General features: G+C 47.1%; 1 protein-coding gene across 5 annotated transcripts in view; it reads left to right on the top strand.

The window, feature by feature from the left end:
* Positions 1-668: 668 nt before the first annotated feature.
* Positions 669-18,776, top strand: part of ENTPD6 (ectonucleoside triphosphate diphosphohydrolase 6) — a 28,844-nt gene continuing 10,736 nt past the window's right edge. For 2 of the 5 annotated variants that reach the window (XM_059705370.1, XM_059705369.1), the window contains exons 1-7: positions 2,314-2,346; positions 11,322-11,637; positions 13,444-13,520; positions 15,266-15,409; positions 16,569-16,644; positions 17,409-17,444; positions 18,577-18,665. In XM_059705370.1, the coding sequence (XP_059561353.1) occupies positions 2,329-2,346; positions 11,322-11,637; positions 13,444-13,520; positions 15,266-15,409; positions 16,569-16,644; positions 17,409-17,444; positions 18,577-18,665 (756 nt within the window). In that variant the 5' untranslated portion in view covers positions 2,314-2,328. Of the gene's footprint in view, positions 837-1,475; positions 1,608-2,251; positions 2,347-11,321; positions 11,638-13,443; positions 13,521-15,265; positions 15,410-16,568; positions 16,645-17,408; positions 17,445-18,576; positions 18,666-18,776 lie in introns of those variants that run through there. The other 3 variants (XM_059705371.1, XM_059705373.1, XM_059705372.1) reach the window with 3 other exon arrangements.

The raw sequence follows: 18,776 nt of genomic DNA, 5'->3' as shown, positions 1-18,776 counted from the left end.
CACCCACCTTGCGTGGCAGGATTTCAACATATGAATTTTGAGGGACACAAACATTCAGACCATAGCAATTTACTAAGGAAAGACCTGGGGGAAGAGCTTTCCAAACATAAATAGCGTATCCAAAAGCCTGTGTCAACCAAAGTGAAAAATTCTAGAAAGTCTTAACAGTAAAATATGGTCAGAGATGTGTCCAGTAGACAGAAGCCGGGTCATCACAATTCCATGAAAAGGCATTTCAAAATATTAGAATAAATATAAATTAAAACTGTCAATGAGATAGAATTTTTGTAACAATTGGATTGGCAATAATCCAAAGGTTTGGAAAGACTCTACTAGTAAAAATGTAGGGAAACTCACACTCCTATATATTACTGTGGGAGTGTAAAACGACGAAGCTGGATCAGAAGCTGAATCCGACGGGAAGAGCCGCGCTAGGGCTTGGGGCGGTGTGTGTGCAAAGGGTGGGGCGGGGGAGCGCCAAAGGGTCTGAGACCCCAGATCTGTGGGGACACCAGCCAGGCTCAGGCTGCAAGGAACCAGCCGATCAACCCGCGTGGGAAAGACCACTGCGCCTGCGCAGCGGGGGCCCAAGAGGGCTGCCTCGACTCCGCGCGTGCGCACTGGTCCCGCTACGCCCCGCCCAGCAGGAACGTGGCGTGAAAGTGGGCGGGGCCCAGGCCCGGGGATCCGCGGCTTCGCTGCCGCTTGTGTGTGGAAGGCAGGGTGACGCCGGCCGGCGGGGTGGGAGAGCTGAGCGGCACCCTCTGTCACCCCTCCGCCCCCCTCCGCGGGAACGTCACCTCCCTCTGCGGGTGGGACAGAGGGGCCCTTGCAGGGTAAGCGGGGCACCTGGGGTGGGTGCGGGCTGGCGGGGCTGCGGGGCTGCGGGGAGCTGGCAACACATGGGCCTCCGAGCGGGCGCGCCGGTGCGCTGCGCCCTGGAGCGGGGGCGGAGGGTGGAGGGCCGGGGGCCTCCGGGTGCAGAACCACGCGCCTGGCCACAGGGTCTCCAGCGGCAGCGCCGGGAGGTGGCCTGGGAGTCCCTCGCGCACGGGTCTGCCGCCCTCCTGCCCCAGCTGCCGCAGTTCTCCCTGGACTCTGAACTTCGGGGGGCCCCTGAGGGGCGCAGTCAGTTCTGGCAACCCTGCCGCATTCATTCATTCATTCAGCCAGCGTTTGCTGTCCCTCCTCCCAGCCCTGTGCAGGTGCAGCACCCTGTGGGCTTCTGGTAATGGATACAGCACATGGAAAGGTATTTGTTTAATGGGTAGACACATTTAAATTAGGAGAAGGACAGGCAGGCCCCCTCCCTCCTGGGCCTCACAGCCCAGCTGCTAACCCAGGGAACCCGTGAGGTTCTGCCATTCATACAATACTGAGGGTGTGAGGACAAGGACCTCTGACGTTGGAGGAGTGACCAGATGAGCTTATGAGCTGGTGAGAGTGGTTCTGCCTGAGCTGACCCGTGAGCCAAGAGTGCACCAGGCTGTGGGAGGAAGAGGCCCAGAGCTGGACACCAGGCTGGACTCTGTTCAGTGGAGAGCAGTGAGCAGCCAGGAGAGTGCAGACGAGGAGGGAGAGATGGGCAGGGGACCTTGGAAGGATGGGTGAGTTTTAGTTTAAGTGCTGCTAGAAGCCACAGCATGGTTTTAACCCTTTGAGTGCCAACCAATATCCTAGGAACTATGCTAAAATTGCCAAGGCATTTTTGCTAATTTTACAGCAGTTTAGGAAAAAAATTATGAATCGCAAGTAAATGAAGTTACATATTCAATATCTTCCACAAAATCGTCATCTTCACAGCTAGAACTGACATATTTAGCAATATCATCATCACTAATAAAAGCAGACTTAGAACTGGACACTGCAGGAGGAGCGCGATAGCGCTCCCGGCACTTTTGGTGAAAGACAGGAGGGGCACAATCTCGCACTCCCCAGCACTCTAGGGGTTAAGGGTTGTAGAGAAGCCAGAATAGCTCTGTAGATTATTGTGGACACAGCTCCGCATCTGGGTGTCGGCCCAAAGGAACCAGCCACCCGGAAGTAACCTAGGCCGTTCCAGTGTCCCCCAGGCACCCACACATCCTCCACCCTCGGGACACATCCTGTTGGCATTGCCATGGCATGAACAAGGTTCATGAGAAGTCTAGCGAGCGTAATGATACAAGTCCAGAAAGTGGTTTTTGCTCTCCCCCACTTCTGCCCTCGGAAGTGTCATTTGGCTAATATGCTGTGTGTCCATCTCCCTCCGTGAGCCTTACGTGAAGAACCAGAGAAGTGGACAGCCCAGTAAAGAGATCTGGAAGCGCCTCCCGCCCACTGTGTCCTATGAAAAGGAAACAACAGGTGGTATTGACAGGGCTGATTCATGTACAGTTTTTTTGCAGAAAAGGGGAGACACATCCCTTTTAAACCTACCAGGAGAATAAGTAGTGGTTTGCCAGCATACTCTGATGTTGGATACGTTTTCAGTATATGTGGCAGTCATTTGCGCACGTGGCTGTTTTGTGTACTTTAATAAAAACCTTGAAGGAACTGGCCAACAGATTAGGTGGCCACCATCCAAATCAGATAGACTTTATATTTCTAAGAGCCCATCTGCTGTCCCCAGAAACCTAGCCAGGCATGGGGCAGGCACCTCTGCTCCACACCCAGATTCTCCTCTCTGACCCCAGCCTGCCCTGACAGAGGGTGGCCCGCAGCGGGAGCCAGCTGGGAGCAAGGTTCGCTGTCAGAGCTTTCTGTTTGCTTTTGTGCACCAGACACCTTGCCCCATCCGCCGGCCGGCTTCATGTTCCTTACTGCCTTACTTTCTAAACTCTCCTTCACAGAACAAAACTAAAGTTGAATTATTTTCCTCGGTGCACCTCTGGGGAGGCCTGATCCACACATTTGCACTGCAGTACTGGTGGTAGCCATGGAAGTGCGAGTGGCCTCTCCTGCAGGTGTCTTGGCTCCAGACAAATACCTTAGCCCAGTGGAATGAAATTGGCTTTTGGGTTTGGCTTCAGGGGCTTGCAGGTGCCCATGGGCCAGGCTGTTCCTGGCTCTTTGTTCCTAAAACATTCTATTTGGACTCTGTTTCCGTCACCCTGAACTTATGGTGTGTAACTTAAATGATTACTATGTGTATGGGATTTCATGTGTGTGTTTTTTTGTTGCCTAAAGTAGTCTTGTATTAATAGGGAAAGGGAAGTGATGAAGCACATTTTATTGGAAGCCAGGAAATTTTGTCTGTGCCTCATCATGTGTTAACCTGTGATCCCAGGTTAGGTTGTGTGAGATAAGTGCCCGCCTTGTAGGCCTCTGATAATAAGACGGAGCATATGTAAAGGTGTTTTTTTTAACAGGTAGACAACTTTAATTAAGAGCAACCTTTTCCTCGAAATGTATCACTTGTTCATCTGGTCATGTAGAACCTAGTTCTTAGACTAACATAGAACATGATAAACCTTGGTTATGTAAATGGATTTTACAAAACACTTTCACATTTGTAGGGGATTGCTTTTGTGCCCTCACTGTTCATCCTTGGAAATAGCTGCTTTAGAACTTTTTCTATAAATATTTTTTTTAATGATCATTTAGCAATGGGGACTTCAGGTTATATAACAAAAGGAGGCCTATGAGAGGGCATTCCCCAGGTTGTGTCTCAGCCTCTACTCATGCCTGGGTCTTCTCTGTTGCTGACTTCTTCACTCCTGAGCGCAGCTAAGATCCCCTTAATGCAGATAACTCCCCAGGCCCTCCCCGATCCTGTCATCTCTCGCAGAGCAGTTCCATACCTGACTGATGTCCTGCTGTCATTTCAAACTCAGCATGTAAAAAACCTGGTCACTTCTGTGTCCCAGTAACAGCCCCCTCCTAAATGGCCTACTACAGAGGGTGGCTATCACCCAGGTCCTAGAGCATCTTCCGTCCCTCCATCTTTCCCTGACTGCCTGTTCTGTCTCGGTAAATTGCTAAGCTGTCAGCTAGCCTCCTTTACCAGCAAGTGTTGGCTGAGCAGCTGCTGGACTCTGGCCTTGTGCCAGAGTTGGAGATCCCGGATGAACAGCTAGAGAGGTGCCGTCCAACCAGAAGGAAGAGAGGCACTCCACCTACAGCTTACCCAGGAAGGGGAAGTGTGCAGAGCACCAAGGAGCCCAAGGGAGGAGCCTCCAGCTGCCAGGGTTCAGAGTGGCAGTAAGCATTCCGAGTAGGTTTTGCAGAGGTGTGAGGAAAGAACCAAAGAACCCTGTGGAGAAAGGACCGAAGGAAAAGGATGCTAAAAGAAACAATATTTGAGGAGGAAAAATCTCAAGGCATGACCTGCTGCCTTTGTCGAGAGAGTAAAAGAGCTTGAATTTGATACAATAGGCAGGCCCAGCCCTCTTCCTTTTGCTCCCCTACCACTGCCTTCAGCCCTACATCACAGAACTCAGGTAGGTTACCTGTCTTGCCTCAGAGCCATTAAAGGAATTTGTCCAGTTCGTCCAGGTTATCCAATTTATTGGCATCCAGGTGCTCCTAGTACTCTCTTATAATAGTTTTTATTCTATAAAATCAGTAGCAGAGATTTCTTTTTTATTCCTGATTTTAGTTATTTGACTCTTCTTTCCTTATTTCTTAGTCTAACTAAAATTTTGTGTTACTTTGGTCTTTGCCAAGAACCAGCTCTTGGGTTCAAGGAGTTCTCTGTGCTTTTTCCCATTCCCTGTTTTATTTATCCTGCTCTAATTTTTGTTTTCCTCCTTCTAGCTTTGTGTTTAGTTTGTTCTTTATCTGGTTCCCTAAGGTGCAAAGTTAGGCTGTTGGTTTGAGATCTTTCTTCTCTCTTAATATAAGCAATTACAGCTATAAATTTCCCTGTTGGCACTGTATCTCATAAGGTTTGGTATATTGTGTTTTCATTTTCGCTTATCACAAGATAGTTTCTAAATTCTCTTCTGATTTCTTCTTTGACCCATTTGTTCTTTAAGAACGTGCTATTTAATTTCCACGTATGTAGGAATTTTCTAGTTTTTCTTCTGCTTTTGATTTCTAGTTGTGATCAGAAAAGATACTTTGTTTAATTTTTATCTTTTTTAACTTAAAATGTATTTTGTAGCTTAGCATCTTATTTATGCAGGAGAATGTATCATGTGTTCTTGAGATAAATGTGTATTCTTTTGTTGGGTAGAGTGCTCTGTATATGTCATATCCAATTGGATTATAATTTTGTTCAAATCCTCTATTTTCTTGTTGATTGATTTTTTCTGTCCTTTCTTGAAAATGAGACATTGAAGTTTCCTACTATTATTATACAGCTATTTATTTCTACTTTCAATTCTATGTTTGCTTCATATATGTAAGAGCTCTGTTGTATATGTTTATAGCTATTTTATCTTCTTGTTGAACTGGCCCTTTAATCATTATATAATGTTTGTCTTTTATGACAGTTTTTGACTTAAAAGTCTATTTTGTCTGATATGGTATAGCCATCACTACTCTCTTTTGACTACTATTTTCATGGAATCTTTTTCCATTTTACTTTTGTATTTTTGTTGTTGTTTTTAAAAATCATTATTCCAGTTAGTGTGTCCTTAATTTCTGACTGGTCTTTTCTCATGCTATTGAAGTTCACTAAGTTCAGTGTTTTGAACTCACATCTAGTAGGTTGCTTGTCTCCGTTTTGTTTAGCTCTTTTTCAGGAATTTTGTTCTGTTCTTTATTTGGGATGTGTTTCTTTGTCTCCTCATTTTGACAGCCTCCCTGTGTTTGTTTCTATGTATTAGGTAGAGCTGCTGTGTCTCCCAGGCTTGGTAGAGTGGCCTAATGTAATACCAGTAGGTGTCCTGTAGGGTCCAGTGGCACAGCCTCCGTGATCACCCAAGCTGGGCACTTGAAGTGCACATACACCACACCACACCCCCCCCCCCATGGGATATGTACACCCTCCTCTTATAGTTGAGCCTTCATTGCTGTTGGCATGTCAATAGGAGGGACTACCCCCAGGCTGATCAGCTGAAAAGACTGGCTGCAACCACTGACCTCCAACCACTGTGGAGAATCAGCTGTGCAGGGGCCCACCCCACAGAGCAGGACTTACTTCAGCAGGCCTCTGCTGCCCACGTAGTCTGCCCCTTGAGTGTGTCACTTGTGGAGGTGGTTGGGTGGTGGTACTTAGAACTGGTTTGAAGCTGTCCACTGGGTGTGCTGTCTCTCAGACCTCCCAGGAGGTGCAGGCCCAGGTCAGCTACCACCTGTGTTTTGCCTGGGGCCACCAGGCATGAGCTACAAAGCCATCTGCAGATGGCTGCTCCTTGTGTTGGGCTTGGAAGTGCCCAGGCGAGGCCAAGCTGTGAACCAAGGCTGATTGCTGCTAATGCTGGGCCTGGGGCCATTTAGCAAGTGGTAGAGGGCACACTGGGACCAGATGCTGCTTGTTTAAGGGATTTTAGGAAAATCTGAAACTTGTGCCAAGACAGACCATTCATATGGAAGCCACTGGAAATAGCTTGGGTGGGCCTGAAAGTTGGGTGGGGTGAGGAATCAGGGAATCACCAGGGCAGGGCAAACAGTGTAAGCCAGGTTGAGGGAGTCTCAGATATGGCACCCACCTGCCTGTTCTGGGGGGGAGGGGGCCTCAGCTAAGGAACAGTGGCCTCTGCCATCATTTCTGCCTGGGAGAAAGCTATCCCCCACCCCACCAGCTCTCACCCTGATGCCTGACAGTTTTGTTCCTCCTCATATGTCTCTGGTGCCTTTCTAGCTGCTGCCCTAGTGCTGGAGCTCACAGGGAGTGAGTCCATGTAAGTCTGTGCATGGGCCTTTTAAGAGGAACTTCCTGGGACTCCAGCATGTCTGTCTCCCTCAGCTTTAGTCCCCGCTGGTTTTTACAGCTAGAAGTTATGGGGACTTCTCTTCCTGGTACTGGAACCCTTGGTTTAGAGACCTGGAGTTTGATTTCTTTTTACAATTTGTATCTTTATGTTGATATTCTCATTTTGTTGTCATATATTGTTTTCCTAATATTTTTTTTAGTTCTTTGGGTTTTCTTTACCTCTTTCAACATATTTAATGAGCTGGGGGGTTTTTGTTGTTGTTGTTGTTGTTGTTTTAATATATTTTATTGATTTTTTACAGAGAGGAAGGGAGAGAGATAGAGAGCCAGAAACATCGATGAGAGAGAAACATCGATCAGCTGCCTCCTGCACATCTCCCACTGAGGATGTGCCCGCAACCCAGGCACATGCCCTTGACCGGAATCGAACCTGGGACCCCTCAGTCCGCAAGCCGACGCTCTATCCACTGAGCCAAACCGGCCTTGGCTAATGAGCTGTTTTAAAGTCTTTATCTAGTACATCCTATGCCTGTTTTTCCTCAGGGATGGTTTATACCAATTTCTTTAGTGGGCCATGTTTTCCTATTTCTTTGTATGCCTTGTGATTTTTTTTTCTTTTTGAAAAAATTCAGCATTTGAAAAATAGCCGATTTCCGTCTTTGCTCTGTGCCATGAAAGACCTTCACTAATTAGCAGGATGTGTCTGAGCCATAAGGTCAGTGGGGGCGGGGGGGGGGGGGGGTTAAGCTGTTCTTAGAATTCTTTCTGAGCATGTATCTTCCCTGGGTTTCTGTGTGTGCTATTTTCAGTTCCCCCATATACATGGCTGCTTTTGTTGCTGGCAAAAATGGTAGTTACTACCATTTTAAAACAAAAAGAGGCCATCAAGAGTGCTAATGTTGCTAAGAGTGTGAAAGAAACAGTGATCACAGGCAATTAAAGAGGTTAAAAAAAAAACTGTTGTTGATTTGGATGAAGGAAAAGCAGTTAGCTGGTGACAGCATTTCGGAGCCGTGATAAATGAAAAAGCGAATATGCTGCATGCTGACTTCCTGAGAGACACCCCTAGTGTTAAAAGTGACTCATTCAGCCCTAACCGGTTTGGCTCAGTGGATAGAGCATTGGCCTGCAGACCGAAGGGTCCCAGGTTTGATTCCAGTCAAGGACATGTACCTTGGTTGCAGGCACATCCCCAGTGGGAGGTGTGCAGGAGGCAGCTGATCGAAGCTTCTCTCTCATCGATGTTTCTAACTCTCTATTCCTCTCCCTTCCCCTCTGTAAAAATCAATAAAACATTTTTTTTTTAAAAAGTGATTCGTTCAAGGCTGGTAGGGGGTGGTTGGATAAATTTAAGAAAATAAGTGTTTGTGCTGAAACCGGTTTGGCTCAGTGGATAGAGTGTCGGCCTGCGGACTGAGGGGTCCCAGGTTCGATTCCGGTCAAGGGCATGTACCTGGGTTGCGGGCATATCCCCAGTAGGAGATGTGCAGGAGGCAGCTGATCGATGTTTCTCTCTCATCGATGTTTCTGACTCTATCTCTCTCCCTTCCTCTCTGTAAAAAATCAATAAAATATATTAAAATAAAAAAGAAAAGAAAAGAAGTGTTTGTTTATAGATTAAACAGTACTGTATTAGACATGTTATATGTAAGAAAGGTTAAAACAGAATCACTTGGGGGTCTGGAACGAATTCATTCAATTTACATTATTTCTAATGAGGGGAAACGTTCCAGTTTTCGAACAAATCGCTTCCCAAACAGCCTTCTGGAACGAATTAAGTTTGAGAACTAAGGTTCCACTGAGACACACTCAAGGTTGGCATGAAGGCCCCTGTAGGCTTGCCTCCTGCACTGATGGCCCTGACCCCCACTTTTCCCATCCCCAGACAGTGCAGTCCCCCGCCTTCCAGCACTCTTACCCTCACCGTCCCTGGTTCCAGGGGACATTGCCTCCTTCCTCCCTTCTGCAGAGCCGGCATTCGTATCTGTGTTCTCTGTATCCTGTTCTGAGCACATTACACACCTCTGTGTCCTGAAACAGCAGGACGAGGCAGCTTTCCCGAGAGCAGCTCCACACCTTACAGATGAGGAGACCAGCCCCATGCAAGGGGGTAACTTGCCCACGGTCACACACTACTGCGGGCAGCCTACACCACGTTCTGCTTTCAACCCGGGACTTCCCTTTCCCCTAGGAATTTCCATTCCTTTTACCGTAACTGGCCGAGAATGGTGGACAGACAGTGGATTTTGCCTGAGGGCACGGGAGTCTTGAGAGGGAGGCACTTCACTGCCTGTCCTTGAAAGCGTCAGGTTCCCACGTGGTGCCTTGCACTAGAACAGAGGTGGGCAACCTTTTTGTGAGTGCGTGCCAAAACCAGCAAAATCTCTGACTCAAAATTCTTCTGCGTGTCAACCCTAATTTTTTGAGAACATGTTACGTCTACTTGATATCTCTTTTTTTTAAAAATATATTTTATTGATTTTTTACAGAGAGGAAAGGAGAGGGATAGAGAGTTAGAAACATCGGTGAGAGAGAAATATCGATCAGCTGCCTCCTGCACACTCCCTACTGGGTATGTGCCCGCAACCAAGATGCATGCCCCTTGCATATAAGCATAACCAATGGACATAAGACACTGGGTGATAGGGGAGGCTAGGGGACTGTCTAGGGCGGGGGGATAAAATGGATACATATGTAATACCCTTTGTAATACTTTAAGCAATAAAAAAAAAAAAAAGATGCATGCCCTTGACTGGAATCGAACCTGGGACCCTTGAATCCGCAGGCCGATGCTCTATCCACTGAGCCAAACCAGTTAGGGCTACTTGATATCTCTTAAGGTGTACGTATGTGAAGAACCTTGAAGAAATAATAAAATTCATTCGAGCGACAAAAACACAGTATATGATGATGAAAAATACATTTATTTATTATTTTATTATTTTTTTAAATATATTTTATTGATTTTTCACAGAGAGGAAAGGAGAGGGATAGAGAGTTAGAAACATCGGTGAGAGAGAAACATCGATCAGCTGCCTCCTGCACACCTCCCACTGGGGATGTGCCTGCAACCAAGGTACATGCCCTTGGCCGGAATCGAACCTGGGACCCCTCAGTCCGCAGGCCGACGCTCTATCCACTGAGCCAAACCAGTCAGGGCAATACATTTATTTTTTAATGTATACATGTTATGTAAAATTATTTATCTAAGATGCACCTACACTGAATTTATCTGAAAAATTAAAAAAAATCAATATTAAGAAAAAAATTGTAAATGGAAGATTATAAGAGAGGGTTTCACGTGCCAGCAAAAGTTACTGGCGTGCCATGTTTGGCACGCATGCCAGAGGTTGCCCACCCCTGCACTAGAAGCTGCTAATGAAACTTGAACACATGCTTTATTTGGGGTGCATTGAATCAAAGTTAATGGTGCTGAATTAGTTTATTTCGCTACCCAGGTAGAACTTCCATAGCCTTTGAAAGCGCACAGGCATGATTTCCTCCTTGGCAGGAATATGCTACATGAATGAAAAGATGTATGTGTTGTGAGTTTTCCAGGGAAACAAAACAAGCATATTCCCTATTTCGTCTGGGGCTCTCAGTTCCCAAAGGACAAGATTTTAACCCTTTTGAAAAGTAAATTACTGTGTGGGAGAAAAAGTGGAAGAACGAATTGGATACATGTTCCTGTTACCTTGAAAGGTTTTGGGACATCATTTATACATGACTTTTTAAAATAGAATGAGGCAGCCAACTTGGAGGAGGCAGCCAATCAATGATTCCCTCTCATCATTGATGTTTCTATTTCTCTCTGCCTCTCCCTTCCTCTCTGAAATCAATAAAAATATATTTAAAAAATAAAATATAATGAGTCCCAAAGCTATTTGTCTGGAGCAGCACTTAGAGCAACAATTCTCAACCTGTGGGTCGCCAACCAGTGGGTCGCGACCCCTTTGGGGGTCGAACGACCCTTTCACAAGGGTCGCCTAAGACCATCGGAAAACACATATATAATTACATATTGTTTTTGTGATTAATCACTATGCTTTAATTATGTTCAATTTGTAACAATGAAGATACATCCTGCATATCAGATATTTACATTACGATTCATAACAGTAGCAAAATTACAGTTATGAAGTAGCAACGAAAATAATTTTATGGTTGGGGGTCACCACAACATGAGGAACTGTATTAAAGGGTCGCGGCATTAGGAAGGTTGAGAACCACTGACTTAGAGGGAAGCATGCTCAGGCTGTGGGTCTGTGCCCCAGGTCAGCGCCTGCAGGACCTACAACCTTGGACAACTCACCTAGTCTTATAAACCTCAGCTCCTCTTCTGTAAAACAGGGACCACACCTTCCAGAACCATTTTGAGAATCAAGTGGAGCTTCTGATTCACAGGAGAAAACGCAGCCCAGGTTTTGGTTCCATGGTTTGTCCCCGAGCACGGGGATTTCCGACTTGTCCTGGAAGTTCGCAGCCTGATGTGTTTTTCCTGCCTCTCCCGTTCTGCCAGCACACAGTCCTCACAGACAAGGAAATGAGAAAAATACCAAATAATGGGAACCTGAAGATGATGAAGGTGGCGTACCCGCTGGGCCTGTTCGTGTGCCTGTTCATCTACATCGCCTACATCAAGTGGCACTGGGTCTTCGCCACCCAGGCCTTCTTCAGCATCACGGAGGCAGCCTCGGGGGCCCACCGGGGCCACCAGACGCGGGATGCCCCGGGGACGACTGCCCGTGGTCACAGGGTCTTCTATGGCATCATGTTTGACGCGGGAAGCACTGGGACCCGAGTGCATATCTTTCAACTCACCTGGCAGCCTGGAGGTATCCCGCCCAGCAGAAAGCCCTGCTGTGTGCTGCTTTTTCTCCTCTCCCAGCTGAGCCCTTGGGGTCACCCCCCCTCCCTTAAAGGCAGTGGTTTCTCGGGGTATGGGCTAGAGCAGGGGTGGGCAAACTTTTTGACTCGAGGGCCACAATGGGTTCTTAAACTGGACCGGAGGGCCGGAACAAAAGCATGGATGGAGTGTTTGTGTGAACTAATATAAATTCAAAGTAAACATCATTACATGAAAGGGAACAGTCTTTTTTTTTTTTAGTTTTATTCATTTCAAATGGGCCGGATCCGGCCTGCGGGCCATAGTTTGCCCACGGCTGGGCTAGACTCCCTGCCTTAGACTCATCTGGGAGCTTGTCAAAAAGGCAGTGTCCCAGTGATGCTGACTCAGAGTATGGGTTGGCACCCAGGAATCTACATTTCCCGGGAGTCCCAGAATATTCTTACTTGTACTAGCATCTGGTTACCAGCTAAGGGCAACTGAGATCCCAGAGGGTGTTTGGTGGCCTGTCCCCTCCCAGCATGCACAGGCGTGTCATGACTTAGGCCAGACATCGTATTCGTGAATTTAAGTCAGGAAATAACCCCAGATTCAGGCCAGTGGAGCTAGAAGTCTAGGGCAGTCATATAATTGGAAAAACCCAGAACCCAGCCCAACACAGAGCTGCCAGTGGGGCCATGACCTCGGCAGTGAGAGTGGAGCTGGAGCCAGAGTCTGGAGCTTTGCTTCCCAAAGGCAGGGCTTAGGCATCGCCACTCACCTGCTTCTCCTATAGGGAGACCCCACCACGCCCAGCCCCCCACCCTGTTCCTCCTCCCTTTGACATCCTTTCCCAGCACCTCTCTGTGCCCATTGGCTCTGAGGATTGCCTCTCCAGCCTCTAGCCAGTGTTTTCTGCTGACTATTCAGCAGGCGCACTGGCCAAGCCTGGGTCCTCTCCTCTCTACTCTGCTTCTTTGCTCACTTTCAATGCCTTTTGAGTCGATGGCATTTTGTGCATTTAACTGAGCAGGTGATGCAGACACCCTGAGTAGCCCTCCAAAGCCATCATGGATATTTTATTTACTTTTCATCTGCGTTGTTTCTAAACTTCTTGCAAGTTAAATACATATTTATGTGCTGATCCTCTCTACCTCCAAAAATGGTTTTGGAGCTGAGTTTAAGACTACACATCTCCACATGGAATCCATTAATAGCGACATTCCATTATTTAATCCTTATAAAAGTTTTGTTTCTGGTTTTTCCTCCCGGGTCTCCGTGTCCGAATTTAGACCAGCATCCCTTGGCCACTGTGTGCTCTGAATGCTCGCCCTGCTGTGTGCACAGGAGCCCAGCCTCCTAAATATTTAAAACACTCAATTTTTAAAACAGAAGAAAGCAGATATTTTTAGAATCCCATAATGCATCCACCCCAGAATCGAGGAAATGACTTTCATTTTTTCAGTTTGAAAAACTGCAAAATCATCTGTCCTGCTCCTCTATTTATTGAATCAACAAGAATTAACCTTAAATGGAGTTTTCTGTATGCAAATTATACCTGAATAAAGTTATTTTTTATTTTAAAGGTAAAGTTCTGGCCAAAACGTTAGGTATAATATTCATCTTGTTTAGCCAAACTAGTGTCAGAATTTAGATGAGAATCATGGACAGGGCTCCTGTCCCTCTGGGACCTATCTGTTTTCAGATTGGCCTTTAAAAGTGTGGCTAATCCCAGTCGTATAGACTTATATATTTGTAAATTCATATTTCTATACATTCATAGCTGTACCTTTTTTAAAAAATGTTTTTTCCTCAGAGACTCCCACCTTGACCCATGAAACCTTCAAAGCGCTGCAGCCAGGCCTTTCTGCTTATGCTGACGACGTTGAAAAGGTAGCCGTTTTCTCTCGTCTATTTGTTCATCACATTTGTCTTCTAACTGTGATTTGTTAAAGCCAGCTTTCCTCCCCGAGCGCAGTCGGCCATCTTCACAAAATAGCATCTCTGATGGTGCTGTCCGGGGACATTTCATATGTTTCGTCTGGTCAGAAAATAGAGGAAACTGGTACAATGCATAAGGGCCCGCACCTCCCACTCTCCCACACACACCCTGGCCCTCCCAGGCACTTCCTACGACCAGCACACAGGCCACCAGAGGTCTGGATGCGTTTTAAAAGCACTAATGCTACAAACTTACAAAAAGCATTCTTTGAAAACTTACTATTTTCATTGTTTTAGTTCTCTGATTGAAGATGACAAACATTGACTAAAACAAAAGGTTAAAGATGTATTATGCAAAATCCACAAAACAGGTAAGTAGAAAAGGAATTTAAGCTGTCAATGATTTGTGTAAGCTTGTAGCATTTATGCTTCTAAAGTCCTTAAAACTGACAACTGCAGTAATACAGGACACTTGTCTTTTCACGAAGGCTCTCGTGAAACTAGTCACCAGTATAGCTGTGAGTTCCTTTTTTGGTTCAAGCATGTCTCAAATCAAAAGCTAATATGTCATTCTTGTCCACAGATGGTTCCTGATCTCTGACAGTGAAGTCATAGCCTTGCTTTCCTATAGTTTGGTTTAAAAAAAAAAATTAAAATTAGTGATTCTAGCGTGAACATAGGTCAAACCTGATTAAATTAGATATCTAGAGTAAGCTCCGGGCTTTTAAACCCTTACTTATTTCAGTAGGCAACACCCATTCGAGTGGGATAAGCTTCCCAGTGTCCTTGGTTTCCTGCATATCCTTCAAGAGCACATTTATGTGGATAATAGCAAATACATCGGTATTCTCCCCTCCTTTTTCTTTTACATACGCAGTGGAGTGGCACTCACATTGCTGTGCACTTGGCTTTTGTCTTTAAACAGTATCACGTGGAGATCGTTTGCTCTCTCAGTATGGGAAGAGCTGCTCTGGTTTTTCTGGCTGAACGGTATTGCAGTTATGTGCGCACATTGAATTTACAGAACCAGTCCCGCCTGAAGGACATTTCGATAATGGCCAGTCTTCTGATCTTAACAGTATAAGAAGGGCTGCTGTTTGTCACATTCTATACACTTCATTACCCACATGTGCAAAGAGCTCTCTCTAATGAATTCTTAGAGTGGGGCCTCTTAGTAAAAAGGGTGTGTTTTTCCCTTGCACACACCTTGCCAAATTGCCCACATGGCATTGTGCCTGTTGACATGCCAGCAATGTTTTACCAAAGTCTTTCCCCGACCCATCCCTGCAGACACAGGGCCTTATCCAGTATTTGGATCAAGCATTCCCCCAGGTGAAAATGACCCCTCGGTGTAATTATTCATGGGTTTTAGCACTCTGAGCGACCCCAGAATTTGCTCGTGACGTCCAGGGGACTCACACTCGTCTGAGGTCACCAGGTGAGGGTTTTGGTGGCCCGGCGTGTAGAACAGGAGCCCCTTTCGTGTGCCTCATCCCGTGACGTTCCGCCAAGGACATTTCTCTGTGCTTTCCTGGTCCTTGTGCCCCACACACCCGCCAGCACCACTTCAGTTGCTGTTTTATGCTGATTTGGAAAATTTGAAACTATGTATTTATAAGTTCATAAAAACCAAAGGGTGAGGGAGCATCTGTGAGTGTACGCTCAGTGTTGACAGACCCTGTTTTACCCGTTCACAGAGCACTCCGGGTATTCAGGAATTGCTGGATGTTGCTAAACAAGAAATTCCTTTTGATTTCTGGAAGGCCACCCCATTGGTGCTCAAGGCTACCGCTGGCTTACGTCTGCTACCAGGAGAAAAGGCTCAGAATTTACTACAAAAGGTGATCTTGCCCATTTCCTTCGTGAGGGTGGCTTACAGTAACTGAAAGCACGAAACATGCAGCCAGTGTCCAAGTGGTCAGGCCGTGGGGTGCTTCCTGAAGCGAGAAACGCCGAATTGTTATTAGAGAGTGAATGACATTGGCTTCCTCCTGACATTTAAAACTGCTGGTGTTTTCTAGCATAAACCTGTTTTTCTCATAAGAACAACTTTGCTTTAAAAATTCATTGTGCTTTTGAAGGGCTGTCACGCAAGAGCTTGGTGATTCATTCAAAGGCTGTGGGAACCAAGTGCCTGACATCTCAGCTCCAGCCTGTTGTTCTCATGGGAGCCAGTCCTGCTCCCAGGCCGAGACTCAGGTGTACCTTCTGCAGAGACCCTGAGCCTCTTCCTGGCTCTCACGTGGCCAGGCGTGTCCCCAGGCCCTGCACCACCCATGCAGGGGGCCCTGAAACCCCTCTTTAACAGATGCTTGGTGGTTGCTTTCATCACCCAAATCAGGAAAACTGTTCTGTGCAGAATGGTCCTCCCGGTCCTCTATACTATTTCTAAACCAGCTGCTGAACGATGGGTGGTTGCACGTCCGTCCAGATCACTTATAAAATTATGCACTCAAGTAGGATTATGGGACACCACCGCATTTGGGGTGTACCAGATGTATTTAAGTTCCTGTGTGTCAATACTTGATTAAAAAAAAAAATGGATAAGGAAACACCTCAAATGGAGCTGCTCACTGCCTTTGCCTCCCCTCTCCCAGCTCATCTCGAAGCCATACGGGGTCCCAGGTCTGAGCTCTGCCTTAGAGGGCTTCCTGCCCCTTCATCCCCCGTCCTAAAGCAAGGCAGCATTTTGGGGCCCAGCAGAGTCAGTGCACCCCAGAGCCTTCCAGGCCAGAGTGCCTTAGGGCAGGCTCTCCCCGGCAGCATCTGCTTCAGCACAGGGCTCTCCAGGGCAGCACCTGCGTCCCTAGCTCAGGGAGTAGATTAACAAGGAAAGCGCTGGCAGAGCATCATAAAGCTGAATACAAAACCTGAGCTTCTACTTTGCAGCAGCAGCAGCTGACACCTCTGGTGTTTTGAGACCCCCTGCTGGAAGATAGTCTGATTGGGACTGTGAATTTAGATTTTGGAGGATAAAGAGGTGTCTCTCTTTACATCTAGGTGAAGGAAGTGTTTAAGGCGTCACCTTTCCTTGTAGGGGACGACTGCGTTTCCATCATGAACGGAACCGATGAAGGTAGAGTTGCCAGAGCGTTCTGTGCGAGGAGGCTCTCAGGGTGAGGCGGCCGTGCTCAGGGCCGCTGGGAGCACTCAGCTCTCTCGGGGTCAAACGCACGGATGGACAGGGCTGAGCGACCATCCCATTCTAGTTCGCAGTTTAACTATCTCCGAGGGTCTTCTTGGAGCCAGTATTAGATTCTCACCTTGACTAGCACAGATGAAGTTTCTGAAAATAACCATTCTTTCCATTTTAAGAGAATGCCCAATTACTACCATATTTCCAGTGTTACTATTGCATTGTTTATCCTAAGATACACTTAGTAAGGTTCCTCACCAGTCCCTGGCTTTAAATATGACTGTAAGAGTTTGTTTGTATGGGGAGGGAAAGGGGACGTTTGGTTCTCTTTTAGCCTCTTCCAAAAAGAGGAAGTTGATAAAGGAGTGAGAGTCTACGGCCATACCATCCTGAACGCGCCCGATCTCGTCTGATCTCGGAAGCTAAGCAGGGTCGGGCCTGGTTAGTACTTGGATGGGAGATAAAGGAGTGAGAGATATGACATTGGCAGAGTATTCTAGTTTTTTAGGATGGTACCTCCTAAAACTGTCTGCCAGAAGCCACTGCATGGCATGACTCAATCTTCCCTCTGTCCCTGATCTGAAGGCAGAGGATAGTGAGGAAGTGGTCAGTGTGCGCTCCTGAAGCCTAAAGGTAGCATCTGCGTCCCTATGTTGTCCACAGCACCTCACGTGACTCAAGTGCTCTTTGTGACTCTCTCGTAGGCATTTCAGCCTGGATCACCGTCAACTTCCTAACAGGTACGTCCACTTCATCATGGAGGCTAACAGTTCAGGCCCCATTCTTGAGAGCAGGGGCCTCGTTTCTACTCTTTAAAATACCCCCTCCGGTTCAGAGTAGGTAGTTGGAATGGGTGGGGTGTCCGCCTGGCTTGGCAGGGCCGGCGTTGAGTTCACAGATGTATGTGCCCAGGAAGGGGTGCTCTCCTCTCCGCAGTCCCAGTGGTTCCCCAGCGCACGCTACCCTCCTCCTGCAGCAGCAGCCGCCGGGGCCCTGTCCTCTCATTTCTGGGAAGTCAGGAATAAAGCTGGTCACTTTGAATATTAAACATGATGTACATGCTAATCACCTCCTAACTGAATTCCTCGACAGTAGGTAGAACAGGGAGCAGAAACCTCAGTTTTTGGAACCAGGCAGCAAGGAGTTACTTTTCTGAGATTAATCAGCACCTGTGGAGTTTTGCTCCTTTGTAAAATGATGGAAAAGACCAGTGTGGCTGACACGTATATAGAAAAGAAAGCCGTTTCCTCGCCCCTTGGGGAATGGAGAACCCTGTTAAGTGACACCTCAGGAGCCTAGCCTCCGAGCTGGGGTGGGGAGAGGGGGGCATGGCTGGGGCCTGTAGGGGTACCGGGGAAGTCAGCGTCTCCGAGCAGGAGCAGCAGGTGTGGCCGGCCCAGCATCTCTGCCACAGTCAGTGGAGCCATTGTTATGTCTCTTAAACAAGGTGCGTCTTTATTTTTTATTTATTTATTTATTTATTTTTAAATTAACTTTTTTTAAAAAAATATATTTTATTGATTTTTTACAGAGAGGAAGGGAGAGAGATAGAGAGTTAGAAACATCAATGAGAGAGAAACATCGATCAGCTGCCTCCTGCACATCTCCCACTGGGGATGTGCCCGCAACCCAGGTACATGCCCTTGACCGGTATCGAACCTGGGACCTTTCAGTCCGCAGGCCGACGCTCTGTCCACTGAGCCAAACCGGTTTTGGCTTGGTGTGTCTTTATGTGGAGAGTTTCAAATAGCCGCCACTGCTTCTGTTTTAGTTTCCGCTGGAGGGCCTGGCCTCTAACCTCCCCTTCCTTTTCAGTACTCATCTGTTTACTAACGTGACAGTGCTGGGGTGGTTTCTCCTCCTGTGCTCCAGGCAGTTTGAAATCCCCAGGAAGCAGCAGTGTCGGCATGCTGGATTTGGGCGGAGGGTCCACTCAGATCACCTTCCTTCCGAGAGTTGAGGTAACCAGCCCCTGAGGGGTCCCACCCTCCCAGGCTCCCTCCCCTGAGGGGCAGATCCATTCAGTTAACGCTGCTTGGTTTGATTTAACGCTCCCTGGAAAAAATGGAAAA

The sequence above is a fragment of the Myotis daubentonii genome, chromosome 8 (assembly GCF_963259705.1).
Source record: "Myotis daubentonii chromosome 8, mMyoDau2.1, whole genome shotgun sequence".
Lineage (NCBI taxonomy): Eukaryota > Metazoa > Chordata > Mammalia > Chiroptera > Vespertilionidae > Myotis > Myotis daubentonii.
The sequence above is the reverse complement of the archived record's forward strand: the minus strand, read 5'-3'. Positions and strand labels throughout refer to the sequence as shown.